The sequence below is a fragment of the Cibotium barometz genome, chromosome 4, assembly GCF_041138505.1.
Source record: "Cibotium barometz isolate CiBa-2024 chromosome 4, ASM4113850v1, whole genome shotgun sequence".
Lineage (NCBI taxonomy): Eukaryota > Viridiplantae > Streptophyta > Polypodiopsida > Cyatheales > Cibotiaceae > Cibotium > Cibotium barometz.
The window spans coordinates 9786841-9807760 of record NC_141049.1 but is presented as its reverse complement, the minus strand read 5'-3'; the positions used below and the strand labels follow the sequence as shown (position 1 = coordinate 9807760).

The 20920-nt window shown below is 44.0% G+C and overlaps 1 protein-coding gene across 3 annotated transcripts in view; it reads right to left on the bottom strand.

The window, feature by feature from the left end:
• The window catches only part of LOC147638886 (putative plastid-lipid-associated protein 3, chloroplastic), a 113116-nt gene extending 93025 nt beyond the window's left edge, over positions 1 to 20091 (bottom strand). For all 3 annotated transcript variants that reach the window (XM_086785328.1, XM_086785324.1, XM_086785344.1), the window contains exon 1: positions 19943 to 20091. In XM_086785328.1, coding sequence (XP_086641454.1) covers positions 19943 to 19981 — 39 coding nt within the window. In that variant the 5' untranslated portion in view covers positions 19982 to 20091. The remainder of the gene's footprint in view (positions 1 to 19942) is intronic.
• Between the last annotated feature and the right edge of the window lie 829 nt (positions 20092 to 20920).

The window sequence follows — 20920 nt, the reverse complement described above, 5'->3', positions numbered from 1 at the left end:
CTCATACGGTGTTCGGCTAATACTGGATGAGTGAGTATCATGCAAGATTGCCTGAACCAATGGAAGATATTGCTCCCATTTCGACTGCTAGTCATGGTAGTATGATTTGAGAACATCAAAGGCCAATTGATTATATATTTCTACTTGGCCATCTGTTTGTGGATGGAATGCACTAGACAACTGCAACTCAGTCCCAAAGTTGTCAAACAACGCTCTCCAAAAATGGGACGTGAACTTAGGATCTCTCTCTCATGTGATTGTCCGTGGCAAACCACAATGGGATAACAAAACCAAATAAACAAGCCAGCTATGTCCTCGAGTGAGACTGTCTGCTTGCATGGAATGAGCATGCAAAACTTACTGAATCTGTCCACAATTATCATACACTTTGTGTTTCTAGATCCAGCTGAGGCGAGAAGAGGGCCTCTGAAGTCCATACTGATGTCATGAAAAGATCCCTCTGAATAGGCAAGGGCTGAAGTAACCTTGCCTATTTCGTATGTGGGACTTCCACCTTTTGACATATTTGACATGCTTGGACGTGTTGGTAGACATCCTGTCGCATTTTGGGCCAATAGAATGACCTCTCTAACGGGCACTGTTGATACCCCTATAACCTCCGACAAGAGAATCATGGACATCATGGAGAAGGACTTGGCACTTTTCTTTAAGTACACAGAGACTGTTCTTTAAAAACAACCAACCATCCTGTTTACTGTAGTGGCCTAGTTATGAATTGAGGGCCAACTGATATTGAGTCCCAAATTCTTCCGAATCCGAATACTATGCCTTCATGCTGTCCAAGTCTTTGCCTTGAATTTTCAGCACAGTGGACTCCTGCAATGTTTGAATCGTGCCTTTTCGACTGAAAGCACCGGCAACGGGGTTATTCTTACTAGAGACATATTCAATCATTCCCCCAAATTGTTGGAACAATTGACTCCATCTCGACTACCTATCACTCCATTGGACACTGGGCATGGTTTGCAACCGTTCCAGTGCCTAGTGATCTATCTTAATTGTCAAATCCCCACCGGATCTCCTCGTAGAACGCTCTTGGTTCAAGACTCGAAACCTGCAAACAAACAAACAAACAAGAAGGGGGTGCATGCCTAACTCACCTCCCAACCACGACAGCCGTGGGCAAGCCCACAGACTTGGCTGTCCCCACCGAGCCAGGAGCTGAGCTAACTAGATGGACATACCAACCCATCTCTACCTCAGGACGTCCCATACCGCCACGAAGCTACCCTCGCGGGCCTCGAGACTGCTGCCGGTCTCGGCTGCGTAAAGCAGGTGCACGTCTGCACTAGTAGATCCAGGCTCCAGACCATAGAGCTCTCACAAATCACGCGAGACTCTATATGACTAATGACTAACCTTGGTCACCCTTTTATAGGCTCTTGGCCGGTCATCGGGTGTCCACACTTGGGCGCCCGCCCGTCCATACTTGGGTGCCTGCCCGTTAGTCTATCCCTAACTCAGCTCGCCAATCAGCCTGCCTAGCTCCAAGCTTTCCCAAACCTCGAAGCTAGTCTTGTGTGCGTATAGCACACGGTAGATACACACTGTGCACATGACATACTCCCCTTCCTCTAAGAGCTCACTCGAGCTCACTAAAAAGCTAGGGTAATCTCTCTGAAGAGTAGTCAATGTCTCCCATGTAGCGTCCTCCTCAACACGATCCTTCCACTTGATCTTGTATTCCGTGATAAGCATATTACGCAATCTTCTTTCACAAAATCCAAGAATCTTTTCAGGTTCGTGTGGAACAAATGTCATGTCCTCGACATCTATGATTTCTTGAGGAGTAACTAACTGGTCTGTTCCACCCAGTACTTCCTTAAGTCTACTGACATGAAATACAGGATGAACTTTCACATGAGAAGGCAAATCCAATTCATATGCAACTGAACCAATCCTTCGTGTAATACGAAATGGTCCACAGTATCTAGGGGATAATTTCGGAGATCGACCTGTCCGTAAAGTCTCGGAATCTTTCGGAACTCGCAAATACACCATCGTTCCTTCAAAGAACTCTCTAGATAAACGATGTCTATTAGAATAAAATCTGTCTCGGTCTTGAGCACTTCTAATAAATTCCGTCGCAACTTGTAACATTTCTTGCATATCTTGCAAAAAATTACGTGCTGCTTCATGCTGAAGTCCTGAGAATCCTACTGTAACAGGTGATCTAGGTTGAAAACCATACATAAGCATGAAAGGACTAAAACCTGTACTCGTATGCTTAGTACTGTTATATGCAAATTCTAACATAGGAAGATAATCCTCCCATGAACTCTGTCTTTTGGATACATATGCTCGAAGCATATTCTCCAAAATTTGATTTACTCTTTCTGTCTGGCCATCAGATTGAGGATGATCTGAGAAACTCAAATTCAAAGTTGTTTCCAACTTCTCAAAAACAAGTTTCCAAAAATCACTCATAAACTTAGAGTCCCTATCACTGACTATGTCTTGCGGTAACCCGTACAGTCTAAACAATTGCTCGATAAACTGCCGTGCTAATTGCGTAGCTGTAATAGTCTTCCGGGTCGATAAAAATCTAGCCATTTTTGTCAAGCGATCTACCACCACCCAAATAGAATCGTGGCCTTGATGTGTTCTTGGTAATCCGGTAATAAAATCCATGGAAATACTTTCCCATTTATTACCTGGGATTTGCAAAGGATGCAACAACCCAGCCTGTCTAAAGCGTTCAGCTTTATTTGCTTGACAAATTTGACACTTGAGAACATAATCTTCTACATACCCTTTCATCTTTGGCCAATAAAAAGTGTGTTTCACTAACGATAGCGTCCTGTGTACCCCAGGGTGTCCAGCAGAAGAGGCATCGTGACACTCCTTAAGAATCTTGGACCTAATGTCCGGGATCTGTGGTACACAAATTTTGTCATTACGGAATAGTAAACCATTCCGAATCATCCACAGTCCTCCTGCAGCCTGAATGGTAGACTGCTCAGTCATTGAGTCTTGGTCAATCAATGGGCTCCCGTCCTGGATCTTCTGCCAAACTGGACCAAAATAACTATCAATCCTGCAAAGCCCTCTCAATGACTGAAATAAGTCAGTAGACATCTCGGTGAACGACAAAGTATTCACCTCTCTAATTCGACTAAGCGCATCTACGACACTATTCATGGACCCTTTCCGATAATGAATCTCAAAATCAAAATCTTGCATTAACTCAGCCCAACGAGCTTTCCTTCCTCTCAAATCATCCGCATCACACACATACTTGATTGCCTGATGATCAGTCAATACCAGAAACTTGGAACCATATAAATAATGTCTCCAAACCTTGAGAGCATGAATCACAACATAAAGCTCCTTCTCAAGGGTTGGCCAACGAGATTGAGTGTCGTCTAGCTTTTTACTTTCAAAAGCAACCGGTCTACCATCTTGAAATAGAGCAGCCCCGATGGCATAGTCACTGGCATCAGTTTCAAGAACATAAGGCCGACTAAGATCGGGTAATGCTAAGATAGGTGCTTCCTTGACTTTATCTTTAAAAAGTCTGAAGGCCATATCCAAATCGTTATTCCAAGTGATAGGCTGATTTGACTTACGTCCACGACCTTTCAATAAGTCGGTCATCGGTAGTGTGAGCTGAGAGTACTCCCGCACAGATTTCCGAAGAAAAACAACAAAACCGAGAAAAGAACGAAGTTGTTTCACTGTACACGGTATAGGCCAGTCCAGAACCTTCTAAACTCGGCATAGTCAATGCTCAATCCATCTCTAGTGATCTTGTGTCCCAAGTAAATGATGTCTGTCATAAAGAACTCACATTTACTTAATTTAGCATATAGTCAATTCTGTCTTAAAATAGATAAGACAATCGTGAGGTGTCTAACATGATCCTCAAGAGTACGACTACATATCAAAATATCATCCAAGAACACCACCACAAATTTTCCCAAATGTTCACGAAAAAGATCGTTCATCATTTGCTGGAAAGTGGCTGGAGCATTGGTTAACCCAAAAGGTAATACGAGAAACTCGTAATGGCCATACTTAGTCCGAAAGGCGGTTCTTTCGACATGTCTTTCATGAATACGTATCTGGTGATAGCCAGTACGTAAATCTATCTTCGTGAAATATTTCGCTCCTCCTAATCGGTCAATCAGGTCATCTGATTTAGGGAGAGGATAACGGTTCTTAATTGTCAGCTTGTTCAATCTCTTGTAATCTATACACATTCTCCAGGTGTTGTCCTTCTTTCTCCTAAGCAACACAGGTGCACCCCAAGGTAATTTACTTGGACGGATCTGGCCCATCCTCAAATAGTCTTCGAGTTGTGTAGCCAACTCATCTTCCTCAGCTTGGCTCATCCTATAAGGTGGAATACTGACTGGATGAGCACCAAGGGTCAAGTCAATACGATGATCTACTGCCCTTTCAGGTGGTAAACCCGATGGCAGTTCCTTAGGAAATACATCTTGAAACGAATCAAGTATCTTTTGTAATTCTTTGCTTTCAAACACACTTAATTCATTGACTTCCATGGAAGGGATGAGAAATGAAGAAAGTGAAATCAATACACAATGGAAAGCGGTATATAAAGAAGAATCCATTATATTTCCAAAATCAACTGCATTTACAAGAGGTCCCTGAGAGGGATGTATACAATCACCTAAAATACTATACTGGGTGTTCCCATGCTGAAAAGAAAAAATATGACTAGACCAATCTATCTGGACTTGAAGAGTCTTAAACCACTCAATCCATAATAACAAGTCTACATGTTCTAGGTGCATAACATAGCATTCCAGAGTATCTTTGTAGTCCTGAATCCGGATTGGTAGCATCTCCACCTTTCGATCCCATACTTGCTTTTCCCGCAGGTAGGTGTACCTCATAGGTATGATCGCTGGGTGTCATATCAAGACCCAATTTCTGCACAAGTTTGTAGTTAACAAAATTGTGTGAGCTGCCAGGGTCTAGAAGAATGTGGATTCTATGGCCATTCACTTCTCCATAAACTCGGAGAAGATCATGCAAGCCAAAAACTTTAGAGTTAAACAGACAATCAGAACATGTACTAGGGCAAGAAAGTACAGTAACTGACGTATCTGTCAAAGACAACTGGTTAGCTGCCTTTGGCTTGGATCCTGCGTTGGTCTTTGCACCCTTTTGCTTCGGGCACTCGTTATGTATGTGTCCTTTTTCTTCGCAGATAGAACAACGTCCCTCCTTCTTGAGCTTCAAAGCCTTAAGGAGTCGTTTCTTCTTCGCTGGTGACGAACTTGAATTCTTCGAAGGTTGGTCCGAAGACTTCCCTTCAGTCGTGTTAGCCATTGGTGCGGAGAACTTTCTTTTATGCTTGTTCCCCTGCTCGGTAACGGGTTTAGACTTGGAAGAGACCATTGTATCATCATAAATACGAGCTGAATGAATGGCTTCGTCCAATGTTTTGCATTTGTTATTTTTAACCTGTAAACAGTATGAGTCTAGTAAACCAGCTACGAAGAATCCCAAAAGAGTAGTGGGATCCATCTTTGTAGCTTTCATTTGCAAGTCCCTAAACTTCTGGAGGTAGACCTCATAAGTGAGGTGCTGCGAGGTCATGGTCAAAGCGGTAAACCGGGCAACAACATCATAATCATCCTCTTTCTTGAGGAATTCCTTCTTGAAGACGTCTTCAAATTGTGTCCAAGTCGTTGGCTTAGGGTTGAGTTCCTTCCACCAAAGCAAAGCTTTGCCTGAGAGGAAACCTATTGCTATAACTGGATCTTTTTTCCATCATCATATGGATGAAACTGAAAATGGACCTGCCACTTATGTAGCCAAGTGTCCACGATCTCCTTGGTATGCTGCTTTTGCTCGCCCCCGAACTATTCCGGAGTAATGTTGGGGTCTAAAGCAGAGGCCAAGGTGTCCATACCCGAAAGAGTAGATAGGGTAGTGGTCAAGAGAGAGATGGAGTTCTGCAAAGCCTACATCTGGGCGGCGATTTGTGCCTGACGTTCCGAAGAAGAAGCTTCAAGAGCAACTTTGAACTCTTGGAAATCTGATTTGGACACATAATCATCAAAAAGATCGGCATCGGTATCTTCTGTAGCCGGCAAGCCTTCACGTTCGACAAGGGGCTCCAACTCGGATTCTTAGGTCGACATCGTGAAGAGGGCAAGTGGAGAGAAAATTCGATCTTTGCACAATAAAAGTGCGAGAGAACTTAAGAGCTTGAGAGCTTGAAAACTTGAGAGATGTGTGGCAAGAAGCCCACTTAAGGGGTTTATATAACCTTCCCCAAAAGCAACTTGAGCTTTTGCTTTTGTGTTTATATATATATATATATATATATATATATATATATATATATATATATATATTCTGTTTTCTTAAAAAAACACTTTTAAACCTTAGGGGCCTTTAAACTCTTTTAAAAAAAAGTTTAATCTTTAAAAAAAAACGAAAGCAACGAATTTGGCGTGTCAATGCTTTTACTGGGTTTTTTTTTCACCCCTCCTGGAATTAGCGCCGTCGCCTGTATGCTGTCGTCACCTACACTGCTGCCGGCGCCGCCTTCATGCAGGTGTCCTTGGCTGCGTATGACAGCCTACGCCAGCCCTCGCCTAGGCTTGGCCGCCTGCGCAGGCATGGCCGCCAGCCTGCGTAGGCCTCGTCACCTACATAGGTTTGACCGGCTGCCAGCCTGGCCTAGGCGCCTGCCTGCGTAGGCATGGGCACCTGCCTACACGCCTGCCCGCCTGATCGCTTGCACCTCCAACATCCGGTAGCCCACAACCAGCACGCGACCGCCAACGATCCACATCTCATGCTTTCTCTCTCTCGTTCAAACAAAAAACGAACATGCTTTTTTTTTCTGTTTTCTCTCACAACTTGTTCATGCGACTGCACAAACACCGAATCTAGCCTTCTTCTTGCAAAACAAATCAACCCTACTAGACCACCTTCTCCATCACGGGTTCTTTGATGAAAAGCACATACTATCTGAAAAAACAGCAGCATGCATAAACAAAACAGCAAGCTTCTTGAACACATACCTTTCTTCGACCTCATCTTCTCTACCTACCGACTTGCTTGTTCACAAGGCATGCTCTGATACCACTATCAAATCCCCACCGGATCTCCTCGTAGAACGCTCCTGGTTCGAGACTCGAAACCTGCAAACAAACAAACAAACAAGAAGGGGGTGCAGGCCCGACTCACCTCCCAACCACGACAGCCGTGGGCAAGCCCACAGACTTGGTTGTCCCCACCGAGCCACGAGCTGAGCTAACTAGATGGACGTACCGACCAATCTCTACCTCGCGACGTCCCATACCGCCACGAAGCTATCCTCGCGGGTCTCAAGACTGTTGCCGGTCTCGGCTGCGTAAAGCAAGTACACGTCTACACTAGATCCAGGCTCCAGACCATAGAGCTCTCACAAATCACGCGAGACTCTATATGACTAATGACTAACCTTGGCCCCCTTTTATAGGCTCTTGGCCGGTCATCGGGCATCCACACTTGGGCGCCCGCCCGTCCATACTTGGGTGCCCGCCCGTTAGTCTATCCCTAACTCAGCTCGCCAATCAGCCTGCCTAGCTCCAAGCTTCCCCAAACCTCGAAGCTAGTCTTGTGTGTGCGTGTAGCACACTGTAGATACACACAGTGCACATGACATTAATAGAGAAATCTCCCCCGAAAAGAAAGTGCTTCCAATGTTTAAGCATGGGCCTCACCCCCAAAAGCTCTTTGTCATATACTGAATAATTCTTTTCAGCGTTATTCAACTTGCACCTATAATAAGCCGCTAGCCTACCATCTTAATGTAAAACAGCTCCAATGGCTAGGTTACTGGCATCAGTAATCACCTCAAAACGATCATCGCATGACGCCAACTTTAAAACTAGCGACTCAGAGGCAACTTTCTTCATTGCTTGGAATGTCTCTAAAGCCCTGCCATAAGGGACACTTTTTGACGACGAGTCTTCACGCCCTTGAGCAAGTCGGTGAGAGATGCTGCAAGGTCAGAAAACTTGTCCATGTACATGCTATAGGCCTGACAAAGACCCACAAATGAGCGGATTTCGTGGGCTGTTTTGGGAATATCTCAATTGAGAATGGCCAATACTTTTTCAGTATTGAGGCTAATACCTAATGAATTAATGATGTATCCAAGGTAATGTATTTCCAATACTCCAAACATCTTCTTGGCATTGATAAACAACTCATTATCTTGCAAAACTTCAATCCCTGAGAAGATAAGAATGTCATCTAGAAAGATGAAGACGCATTTTTCAATGAGATCTTGAAAAACCTCAGACATCATCTTGTTGAACGTCGCTGGTACATTGGTGAGCCCAAAAGGCATCACCACAAATTCATAGTGGCAGTGCTTGGTCCTAAAGGCAGTTTTTGGAATGTCTGTCTCAAAGATATGAACCTGATAGTAGCCACTCTTAAGATCTATCTTAGAGAAAAAATTTGCACCATTGAGTCGTTCTAGGATAATGGAGAGGAGGAAGGTCGGATAAATCCAGACTGGAATAGTTGGGATAACTGCTGCTCCAGCTCGCTCTCCAATGCCTTAGAAAGGTGGTAGGGGAACTTGCTAGGAGGCTCTCAACCAGTGTGAGTGTGAGACGGTGTGGAGCACACGAAGAAAACAGAAGCAAAACGTGTGGAGGCAAGGAGCAAAACGATGGAGCTCAAATAATGAAGATAAGTTTGTTACAAAACTAAGGGCATATAATAACCCTAACTGGTGCCCGTTTCACATAACGGTAAGTTGGGCGCCTTATTGGGCGCGGGGAAAAAACCTCACTTAAAGTGAGTAAAAAGTGTTGGGCGCCTTATTGGGCGCGGGGAAAAAACCTCACTTAAAGTGAGTAAAAAGTGCCCGGCCAGTCCTAATACATTGGCCACTGCCCATAATAATGTCAGGACATTATTTCTAACACCCCCCTGCAGTGCCAATGTGGGTACAAGGCATGATGTCAATCACCAAAAGGAAGTAAGCCTAAAGCTTTGCGGAAAGCTTCAAACTTTTCTCGAGGTAAAGCTTTGGTGAAAATGTCTGCGACATTGTCATGTGTTGGACAATAGATCATGCTGATCTCCCCTGCATGAAGTCTTTCTCTGACATAATGATAATGTATCTCTATGTGTTTCGTTCGTGCATGAAACACAGGATTCCGTGCTACTGCAATAGCACTCTGACTGTCAGTGAGAATCGGAGTAGGCTCCTCCAATAAAGGATGAAGATCTGCCAAGAGTCTGCGTAGCCAAACACATTCCACTGTCGTTGTGAAAGCTGCCCTGTACTCAGCCTCACAAGACGAGGTAGCTACTGTAGATTGTTTCTTGCTCAACCATGAAATGCATGAGTGTCCCAAAAAGAAACAATTACCACTGGTAGACTGCCTTGTGTCGAAGTCACCAGCCCAATCTGAATCACTGTATGCATGTAAATGCAAGTCACCCCCCCTGGGAAACATCAAGCCATAAGACTTGGTGCCTTGCAAGTAACGAAACACACGCTTTACAGCTTGCCAATGAAGCATCCGTGGGCTGTGCATATATCTGCTCACCTGGGATACTGCATACTGAATATCCGGTCTGGTGTTGCACAAGTAAATCAGGCACCCAACAGCCTGACAATAGAGAATAGCATCAAAAGATTCACTGCCATCATGTACTGTAAGTTTCAGCCCTGGTTCCATAGGAGTGGAAATAGGCTTACAATCTTGAAATTTGAATCTTTCCAACAGTCTCTGTACATACTTCGACTGTAACATAAAGATACCCTTCTCACTTTGTATGAACTGTATGCCCAAGTAATAGTGCAACATACCCATATCTGACATCTCAAAAGCAGATTTGAGTTCGGACTTAAAATCTGAAATTTTATCCGCATCAGTACCTGTGAGCAGCATATCATCTACATAAAGAATGATTATCAAAATATCCCCCCCATCTCTCTTGATGTAGAGGGTGCTTTCAGTTGGACTGTTGGTGAACCCCTGGCTAGTCAAAAATGCATCAATCTTTGCATACCAGGCACGCGGTGCTTGTTTTAAGCCATACAAAGCTTTCCTCAACTTGCACACCTTGTGCTCTTGACCAGACTTAGCAAAACCAAGAGGTTGTATCACATAAACCTCTTCCTCAAGATCACCATTTAAAAAGGCTGTTTTTATGTCCAACTGATGTACAAACCAGCCATAATGTGCAGCCATAGCAACAACAACACGGATGGTGGTCATCCGAGAAGTGGGGGCAAAAGTTTCTTCATAATCTATGCCCTTTTTCTGAGCATAGCCTTTAGCAACCAGCCTTGCTTTGTACCGGTCAATGGTACCATCTGGTTTGCGTTTAACCTTATAAACCCACTTTGTACCAATTGCCTTCTTGCCAGGAGGCAAATCCACCAAATCCCATGTATGATTCTTAACAATAGAATCCAATTCAGCTTGCATGGCCTGCATCCAATGCTGATTTTCACTTGCATCTTCAAAACTCTCAGGTTCCTCTTCATCCATAATAGAACTCACCCAAGCTGACTCTGAAAAGTGAGAGCTTTCAGCCTCACGTGTACTCCTACGTGTCCTACCTGGTAATGGAGCAGCAAGTCTACTCTCTTGAAGAGTCTGTATAGCCCAACGAGGAATGGTTCTAGCTTCTTGCAAAGCTGTCCTCTCTTGTACAACAATATCCTCTTCTGCTTGCTGTATGTCAGGCTCAGCCTGGGGCTGATTTAAAGCATCAAACACACGAGGTGGTGGCTGCAAATTCTCAAATTCAGCCGGTATATCAGCTGTGGTTCCTATGCCAATGGGTATCAACCCTTCAAATACATCAAAAGACTCCTGAGGTTGCTGAAATTTAAATTCAGCAATGGGTTGTGCTGAATTCTCTGCAAAAACAACATCTCTGCTCACAAAAATCCTGCGTGTGACAGGATTATAGAGACGGTACCCTTTACTTTGACTGCTGTAGCCAACAAATATGCACTTTATGGCTTTATCATCAAGCTTCCCACGAAGCTCCTGTGGTACATGTGCATAAGCCAAGCAACCAAACACACGAAAATAATCAACACTAGGTTTCCGATCAAACCAAGCTTCATAGGGTGTAACAGATCTGAGTGCCTTTGTAGGGCACCTGTTCAACACATGAGTGGCACACATAAGAGCTTCCACCCAAAATTTATGTGGCAATCCCTTTGCTTTCAGCATACACCTGGCCATCTCCATGAGTGACCTATTCTTCCGTTCGGCCACACCATTCTGCTGAGGTGTATATGGTGTAGTACACTGGTGTACTATGCCCTTCTCTAAACAAAAAGCATCAAATACTTTAGATAAGTATTCCCCCCCTCTGTCAGTTCTCAGAGTCTGCACTTTTTGTCCTGTTGCATTTTCAACCATGTTGACATAATGTCGGAAATGCATAAAGACATCAGATTTGTTCTTCAAAGCATACACCCAGGCATATCTGGAAAAGTCATCAATAAAAGTAACAAAATACCAATGACCTCCCAAGGATTGTGTCCTCATTGGACCACATACATCACTGTGAATGAGCTGCAATTTGCGGGCAGCTCTAACAACTCTATCCTTTTTGAAAGCCTGACGATGCATCTTTCCCAAAACACATCCCTCACACACGTCTGGGAGGAGTCTCTAAATTAGGTAGGGCATCTACCATTTTCAGCTTCTGAAGTGCCATGAGACTGCCATAATTTACATGCCCAAACCTGGCATGCCACAACTCTGCATCCTGCATAGCAGATGTAAAGGTAGAAACAACACATGCACTGTGCCTCTCATAAGGATCAAGACGGTACAAACCGCGACATAAGGTCCCTGTAGCAACCAAAGCAAAGTCACTTTCCCTGTCACGGACCATACATTTACTATCCTCAAAGGAAACAACCAGCCCTCTCTTTGCAAAAGAAGACACTGAGAGAAGATTCTTCTTTATCCCAGGCACATACAATACATCCTGAAGGAGAAATTCTGAGCCATTAATGGCTGTAAGCATAACATCCCCTGTGCCCTGAACTGGATAAGAAGCATTATTTGCACACGTAACCTTTCTGCCACATGAAGAAGGTACCATCTTGCCAAACAAATCCTTTCTGGACGTGATGTGCCTTGAGGCACCACTGTCAAAGAACCATACATCACCACTTTCACTCACACTGAGTGAATGAACCTCATTTGAGGGATCATAGCTGCAAGTAAAGAAGCACCAATCCTCTTCCACAAGATTGACTGTGGCATCATCTTTCTTGTTATCCACATCTGAAGAGTCTTCAACTGAATTACCAGACTCTTTCTTCTTTTCCTTGGCTATCCTCTTAGGACATTCATGAATATAGTGACCTGTTTTCTTGCAGTAATGGCACTTACCCTTCTTTTTAGGTTTCTGTGCATCATCCTTCTCTTTACTAGATGGCTGTCCTGATTCTGACTTAGGCTTATATGCACCAGATTTTCCTTTGCCCTTGTTCTTGGCAAAGAGTGCTTGCTCACCACTTCTTTGCATGACATTTTTCCGAGTCTGCTCTTCCTGCAGCAAAAGTCCAACCAAATCCTGAAAGGATAGAGGGACTGGATTACCCCTCATGGACAAGTGAAGAGATGTATGAAAACCCAAATAAGAGCTCGGTAAAGAGTTAAGTGTAGTGGTGACCATCTCAGCATCAGAAATGATTTCATCAATATTCAAGAGCTGTTCTCTCAAATCCTGAATCTTCGTAAGATGATCCTGCATAGAATCACCCTCATCCATGCACAAGTGTGATAGTTCCCGCTTCAAAAAGGCAACTCTAGCCTCATTGCGAGCCTGATACATGTGCTCCAAAGTATCCCATGCAGCCTGAGATGTCCTGCATGAACGGATATGCGGAATAATGGACCTCTTTACTGAAAGTGCAATCAAAGAGAGTGCCTGAGCATCCCTGGAATCCCACCTAGTTTGTTCCTGTGTAGGTGCCTGAGGAGCTGGTAGTACAACCTGCTGCCTGCCATGTTGTGGAGGGGTAGCTGGGGCCACATGCATAGGCCTTGACATGCATAGGCCTTGCCTCAGCTCCACTTACATAATTCCACAAATTCTTTGCAACTAGCAGATTCCTGATCATAAAGCTCCACAGGGAATAGTTGGTTCCATCCAACTTATCTTCCTGGGCTAAAAACCCAAACACATCAGCAGTGTTCTGTGCCATGAGAGCAAACTGTAACCTGCAAAAGAGACTGACTGCACAAGAGTCCACAAATATTGCTCGAGACTGTCTGTTTCACACAGATAGACAGCACAGCAACAAAAGCCCCAAATTTCTGGTGGCTCAAATTTCTCTGATTCCCACAAAAAACCTGTGGGAGCTGTCACAGATTGTGCAGCAACACAAAAACAGCAAAAGCCCCAAATTTCTGACTTGATTTGCTGACAAAATTCACAGTTAAGCTCCAAAATTCAGCAGGTAGACTCACCCGAGTTGCTGCTGCATATTGCTGAGGTACGAACTGATGCAGAAGACGGTACAGAAGGCTGTACGGACAGCAAACAGCAACCAGCAGGTGCTGTACAGAACTGTACGCACAGAAAACAGCAGATAGGGCTGTACGACTGCTGTACGGCTGCTGTACTATCAGAAAACAGCACCAAAACTGGTCGTACAGACCTGTACGAACAGAAAAACAGCAACCAGCAGCCACACGTGCTGCACAGATGCTGTACGGCCTGTAGAAAAACGACCAGCACTGCTTTTTGCACCAGATCAGTGCCCGAGACACACAGAAAGCAGTCGCCCAGGTCTGTAGAAGGAGGGCGACCTGTTTTTCAGCACCAGAAGCAGGCGACCAGCACAATAGACCTGTTTCTTCGCGACGAAAGTGCTTCACCAGCAGTAGGGAAGGCGGGAGCAGGAACAATAACCAGCTCTGATACCAATTGTGAGTGTGAGACGGTGTGGAGCACACGAAGAAAACAGAAGCAAAACGTGTGGAGGCAAGGAGCAAAACGATGGAGCTCAAATAATGAAGATAAGTTTGTTACAAAACTAAGGGCATATAATAACCCTAACTGGTGCCCGTTTCACATAACGGTAAGTTGGGCGCCTTATTGGGCGCGGGGAAAAAACCTCACTTAAAGTGAGTAAAAAGTGTTGGGCGCCTTATTGAGCGCGGGGAAAAAACCTCACTTAAAGTGAGTAAAAAGTGCCCGGCCAGTCCTAATACATTGGCCACTGCCCATAATAATGTCAGGACATTATTTCTAACAACCAGGAGATGGTCCTTAGATCTACTGGATGGGAGATTAGGTGGGAGATCATCTCGCAGCATAATGTTGTATTGAGACAAAAGACCAGCCATCCTCTGCTCCACTGTGGGTGCATTAGACTGAGAGCGGACATAAATCAACGCACACTCTGCTCCTTTTCTTATGGCTCATTGGGCCTGAATGTGGGAAATGAGTGGTATTGCAGGAATGCTCCGATCCCCCGCAAATCATGATGGGCTCAGGAAAACCTTCAACAATAGTAAAAGTGTCCTTCCTCCAATCAGGAATGGGTGCATACTCTCTAAGCCACTGGATCCCGAGGATCATGTCACCCTAAAAGAGGGGAGACAATGAAATCCGGCTGGAATGTTGCCTTCTAAACCTGAAACTCAGACTGTTGAGCTTTCTGAGAGATGTGTGTACATAGACCAAGTGTAAACCCGTCCACATCTAGATGATAAGGAACCAAGATACAGCTCATTTGTTTTGACAACTGTGGAAAGAAGGCATTCTCAGAACTGCCCATGTCGAAGAGGACAATGAACTGTTGTCCCCTTGTGTCACCATTTGGTCCCTTCACCAGTCTTGACCAATGTTTCACACACTAAGAGGAACCAAGGTGTGAGCGGGGATTTTCCACGAAAGAAAGCCAGAGCATTCACTGGCATGGATTGGCCTAAAAGATGGCCAACACAGCATGAGTAACATGGGATTTTATTAATCATTATGAGTCGATGTGTTCACATATCATTAAGACGGGCTGGACATATGATATTTTCGGCTTGGACAGGTGGACAAAAGGAGGCGCCTGGATGAAACTTGGGCATCAAGCCAGGAAAAGCATAAAAGTTGATATTTTTGGCTAAAACTTGGAGTACAAGCCAAGAAAAGCTTTAAATTGATATTTTTGGGCAAGCTCGGCTATTTTGGGCAAAAAGGGAAAAGTTCTGCAAATATAGCTAGTTTTTGAGACAGTTTTTGGATGGCTTCTGGTGCTGTGTTTTTATCTTGGCACTGGATGGATATCTGGGCAAGATTTGTGCTGATGCTTTGTGGAAAATCCGGTGCTGTATGCACCCGCACCTTGGTTTATTGTAAAAGCTTCTCTCTCAATAAAGAAGTTCCTAGGGGGCGCTGGCCGTTCCAGCTCAGTGCGTTGTTATTATATTGCTTATTGTTATTCCGCTATGTTATCATGCTCTGTCTCTCGTGTACTTGAAGTGTTGGTCTACTATTGTTCCGGGCGTTCTCCCCTACTTGTGACACCTTGCAGTGCCATAGACATGGATGAGAGCCTTCTTTTGTCCCTCAGCCTCACCCTCTTGCTTATCATCAAATACCACTCATGGCACCAAATTCAAAGCTAGCAATAGCTGAACAACATTAGAGGTTGATGGCGGAGGTGTGGATGGGTGTAAGCCCAGCGGGGTGTGCAGTGTGATAGACTCAACCACGTGTCCAAGAGATAAAAATATAAAGAGAGGGGAGAGAGAAAAGGGAATGGGGATCTTGCACAATACACCACATTGAGCGGGGAACAGGCCCCGCCTCCTTTCAAGAATTTATTCAGGAATAATCCACGGGCACACTGGCCAGGATCAATACAATCAATGAATACAAAACAAACAAATATGCCGATGTAGGATATCCAAGTCAATGTCGATGTTGACGTACAAGATCTCTGATGTTGAGCACACCACGGGGATGACCCACAAGTATCTCTCACTGGGCTAGTACCAAATCCAAATATCCAAATCTAAATCCAATGAATCCAAGTCCAAGTCCAAGTTCCATAACCAAGTTCCATGTTCATGTCCAAGCTTCATGCCCAACCTACATGTCCAAGTTCCATGTTTATGTCCAAGCTTCATGTTCCATGTCCAAGCTCTATGCCCAAGTTCTCCATGTCCAAGCTATATGTCCAAGTCCAAGAAACACTCGCTCATCCCATGAGTAATCTCCACAACTCCTATAGCCTTGTCCATGAAGAAAACCATGGAAAAGCTCTTTCTCGCAAGAAAACTAATATAAAACCTATATTAATGGTTTTTGGGCGATAAAAACATCCAAAAAGCAATTTTTAGGGTTTTTGGAGCGGTTTTACGGTTTCTGAAATTTCTATCCGTACATGCATCCGTATCGCCCATGCTTATACCCATACAAGTCTAGGGCTGACCGTACATCTGAAAAGCAAGTTTGGAGAAGGTGTTAATGGCGAAGAAGAAACTCTTCATGACCATAATGATGTCCACACACACTACACGATCTCCTTCAATCTTCAATGATCTTGTTCATGGTACTACAAGAGCAGTCCAATCCTTTGTATACTTGTAAGAAACCCTGCTTTTTGCCAAAAAAATGTTCATGCTTTTTATTAAATATTATTAATAATAGCCAAAGTTCTTGATTTGTACTTTTACAACTTCAGGGCCTTGCTTTTTGGCCTTAGAGCTGCTTTTTGAGAAAGCGGCTTTTAGCTTTTTGGTCTGGCTTAGTCTCCTCTTTCCAATGGTGCCCTTGGCTCGTGGTCAACCCTGTTTGACTTTTTGCTTTTTCTTGCTTTTTGACCAAGACTGGTGCTTTTTCTTAATCAATCCTTATGGACCTTGTCCCCATGTCTTCTTCCACCTGTCTGGTGTCCGGGCATGAATTTCATCATGTGAAATAGAGCTAGGAGGACCAAATAGTTACAATGGGGATGCTAGGGTCGCTTCTAATGGAAGTGGGTGCCTTGGCAAACTTTTCAGCCCTAAACTTAGTGAAATCTTTCTTCCCGTGTCCCACAGTGGGGAAGAAGAAACAAAGGTTCTCTGTCCTGTACCATGTCTATTCATCTGGCTAGGGGTAACCTCCAGTAATGCCCTTCTTAGCTTTTTCCTCAGGAGTCTTCTTGGGCGTGGAATCTTTTTTATTGCCCGATAGACCTTGAGAATTTTTCTGTTGATCCTTCTAGTCTTTGTTGTTCTGAGCCCCCTTACCCAAGGTAGATGATTGTTGGGTAGATGATTGTTGTTGGGGCTTAGGATTAGGCTGTGCTTGTTTGGGCTTACCTCCATTCAGCATCAGTTCCTAATTCTAAGCGAGGGTCAGTGCCCACACATAAGTCTGAGGCTCAAAATTCCTAATTGGGTACCTAATGTTTGTGTCTAAACCTCTAATGAATTGTTTTAGCTTATTTTCTTTCGATATACCCAACTGCCGGGCCATGGTAATGACCTTGTTGGAAAAGGTCGAAACAGGGGAACCACCCTAAGTGAGTTCGTAAAACTCATCCTCAAGATTAGTCATATACTGTGGTGGAAGAAAACAGGCCATGAGGTCAACCACAAAAGTAGCCCAATCAAATTGGAATTGGCCTGTGAGGGGGTCTATGTGAAGTTGTGATCAATGTTGCCACCAAGTAACAACTTCCCTAGTGAATTGGGGTGCTGCCACATGGACTTTGTTTTGTGGATCTATAATTTTAGCTAATGGAGAATGTGCTTCAAATTGATGAATGAATTGAGTAACAGCAGCATGATCACACTTACCATCATCCTTACTAAAGTTTGGAGAGGTTCATATGACGGTGGTGGTAGGGGCGGGGAGGACAAGGTATTTGGAGCCATCTTGGGGAGGGATGCCAAAATCTGTGCCATCGTCTACTGATGCTGGATTTGCATAGCCTCCCAATTGAGTCTTCATTGAAATTCTCGATCACCAGCTTCTCGACAACACTGGTCTTCCTCATACTTACGTGGGGCTTCCTTATCCCTTTGTTCCTCCACACGTCTTTGTTTTGTTTTGTTTTTTCTTCTTCAGCTTCTCTTCTTGTTTCTTCAGGTCATCATCTTTTCTTCTTTGTTCCTCCAAATCAAAGAACATTTTTGCCAAATCTAAGAGGCCTTCTTTGGGCTTCTCTTTTTCGACGACAAGCTACATCTTCAATGAATTTATTTGCTCTATCATTGTTCTCAAGAGCTCTTCTACGCATAGCGGAAATGTACTTTCTTTTGATGTGTTGCTCTGGAAGCTTTGTGCCTCCATAACTTCTTGCTGGCTTTCTTGTTGATGCAATGTCTCTCCAAACATGGTGGAGGCCTAGGTGTTTTTTCTAGAACACAGTATTACCATCCACCGGATGCTCTCACTTCTTTAGGTAGCCAAGTCGGGTCACCCAACCTGATGCTCTGATACCAATGTTACATGCACTGGGGTTGATAGTGGTAATGCACAATAGGGCCTCCAAGATTCAAAGATAGTTGCACTCAAAGATAGTTACACTACACAAGAGAAAAAAGTACTTTTATTGATAAATGCTTACACTGTGCCTTGACAAGGCAGAGGACTGAGATGGCTGCTAAAATCTGCTTGCAGATTCATGTAGCAAGAGAGGAGAGGAGGGTTGTTGCCGAAGGAGTGGAAGAAGAAGGGGCCTACTTACAGCCCAACAAGGCCGTCTCTTTCCAGCTCTTGGTGAGCCAACCAAATGGTAGCCAGCTGTACCAGCTACAAAGGCATGTGGCCAGCTCATCAGCATTTATTGTTCATCATCAAATGCTGGCCAGGATGGCCAAGTCCCCCATCCCCCATAACTGGTTGCCTTTTTAGGGAGGTTAAGGGCACCCACAAGGCAATCCACACTGCTCCAACCATTCACCATACTCCAAATGGGCTTTCTCATGCATCTTCGGTAACTGGATAATGATGCTGTCAGCCACCCATATGTTGATGCTGTCTTGCATTCAGGTCCAATTTGACCACAGATATCCCAGACATACTGTCGAATTTTCCTCATAGCGGGGGCCTTACAAACATGATCTACCCCATGCCAACCTGAAGTGGGTGTAGTGATTTCTAACAAATCTGACTATAGACCTTTGCATGTCAAGAGTGCCTAAGGGTCAAAAGGCCTGCCACCTTCACCTGCATGTGATAAAACAACACCCAATCCATAGGCACATCACACTTGAGCATCTGTTTCAACATGGAGAGGCTCTACTCTAAAAATTGATGTAAGGTGAAAGCCCAAATTGTGTCAACTCAACGGTCGTCTCATGAAGACCAAAACTGGCATTGGACTGAACTCATCGATCATCACGAAACAACCAAACACTGGCATTGGACTAAAATAGCAATGCCCTCTCTCACCTACTCTCTTTGTCCTTTGCATTGATGGATTCCAAGCATTGGGCCCACAGTCAATTCTCCCTCTTTTGCACATTAATGATGTCCTCCTCACGTCTCACTCTTTGGGAGATGCCCATTGGGGCGCATTGATCAACATGCTGGAGACTAAAATTGGCTAAGCGTCTCCAAATGGTACTGTTCCGGATAAAAAATCCAATGGAAGTGGTGGACACCTGGTACAGCAGGCTAGAGGAATGCAAACATTACATGCAATCTACCTCTGAAGAAACATAGTCACACCAATAACACAAAATATCACTCAAAAAGCGCTATTTTTTCAGAATCAACGGGTGTCGAGCCTTTCTTTATAGCTATTCGGCTCAGGACAATCGAGCCTCTTTCTCAAGCAAGAGGACCTCAAATACTGTGTTATTTTGATTGAGTATCAAAGGCCCTAGAATCTCTCTCTCTCTCTCTCTCTCTCTCTCTCTCACACACACACACACGCACAAGAAAATTGAAGCTTCGTTGACGAGTTTTCAAAGAAAGAATGACGAGAGTTAACAACCTTGCTCCAGGTTACGGAAGAAGAAGAGACGGCCGCCATCCCCAACGCTCACGTTATCGACGATTCTACGCGCGGCTCAATCTCTTTTGTGCGGCTACTCAGGTGGTGGGTGAGTTAAGTTTGGTACCTTGATTTCTTTGTCACATTAGTGATGTAAATTTACTTCTTTTTCATTAAATTTCTTTCCTTGGCTTTTTTTTTTTTAATTGTCACATGTGCATGCCTTCTTAGAGCCTGTTCTCATGCAAAGGTGAAAATGCTACTAACGGCTTCGTACAGCTGTTGTGAATAGTTGTTGATGTGGCTAGCTCTAACCAATCCTTCAAAAACAAATTTACAAAAAGATGGTGCACGCACCTTACAAAAACATAGTGTGAGCATCTTACAAAAACATGTAGATAATTTTAACCAAAGTGGCTAACATACCCCCCCTTCCTAATAGTGAGATCGCTTCCTTGCATCACCATTGTTGCATGTTGAAGACTTCTCCAAAGTTGTAGTGGGCCTTCATGATTGGTTTGTGGGAAAGGCAAGTGCCCTTGTCTACTTTAGCAGTGCATATGCTTTCCTAAAACATATGTTTAGCGTTCCTCAAAGTTGAGGATTTGGTGATCATGCATTACTTGTTCATGATAATGTAGTTGCTGGCAAAAGTTGGGACCAATGGTGAGACAATGTACTATACTTGCTCGTAATAATGTACTTTACTTGTTCATAATGATAAGTTTTACTTGATCATAATAATGTATTTGCATTTGCTTGCAAAAGCTAGGACCATTTGGTGAGATAAGAGACAAGGCTATTGTAGTCACTCCGATCCTCTCAAGACTAAGGATAATGAGCTTGAAAAACTCACAAAGGGCAACCATAGTGCAATAATTATCGACAAAGTTGTGCATCCCTAGCAAGAGTGGCCCTTGAAATAAGGAAATCAGTAGTTGGGCCATGTCTTCTAAAAAGTCTTATACTTTCCATGTC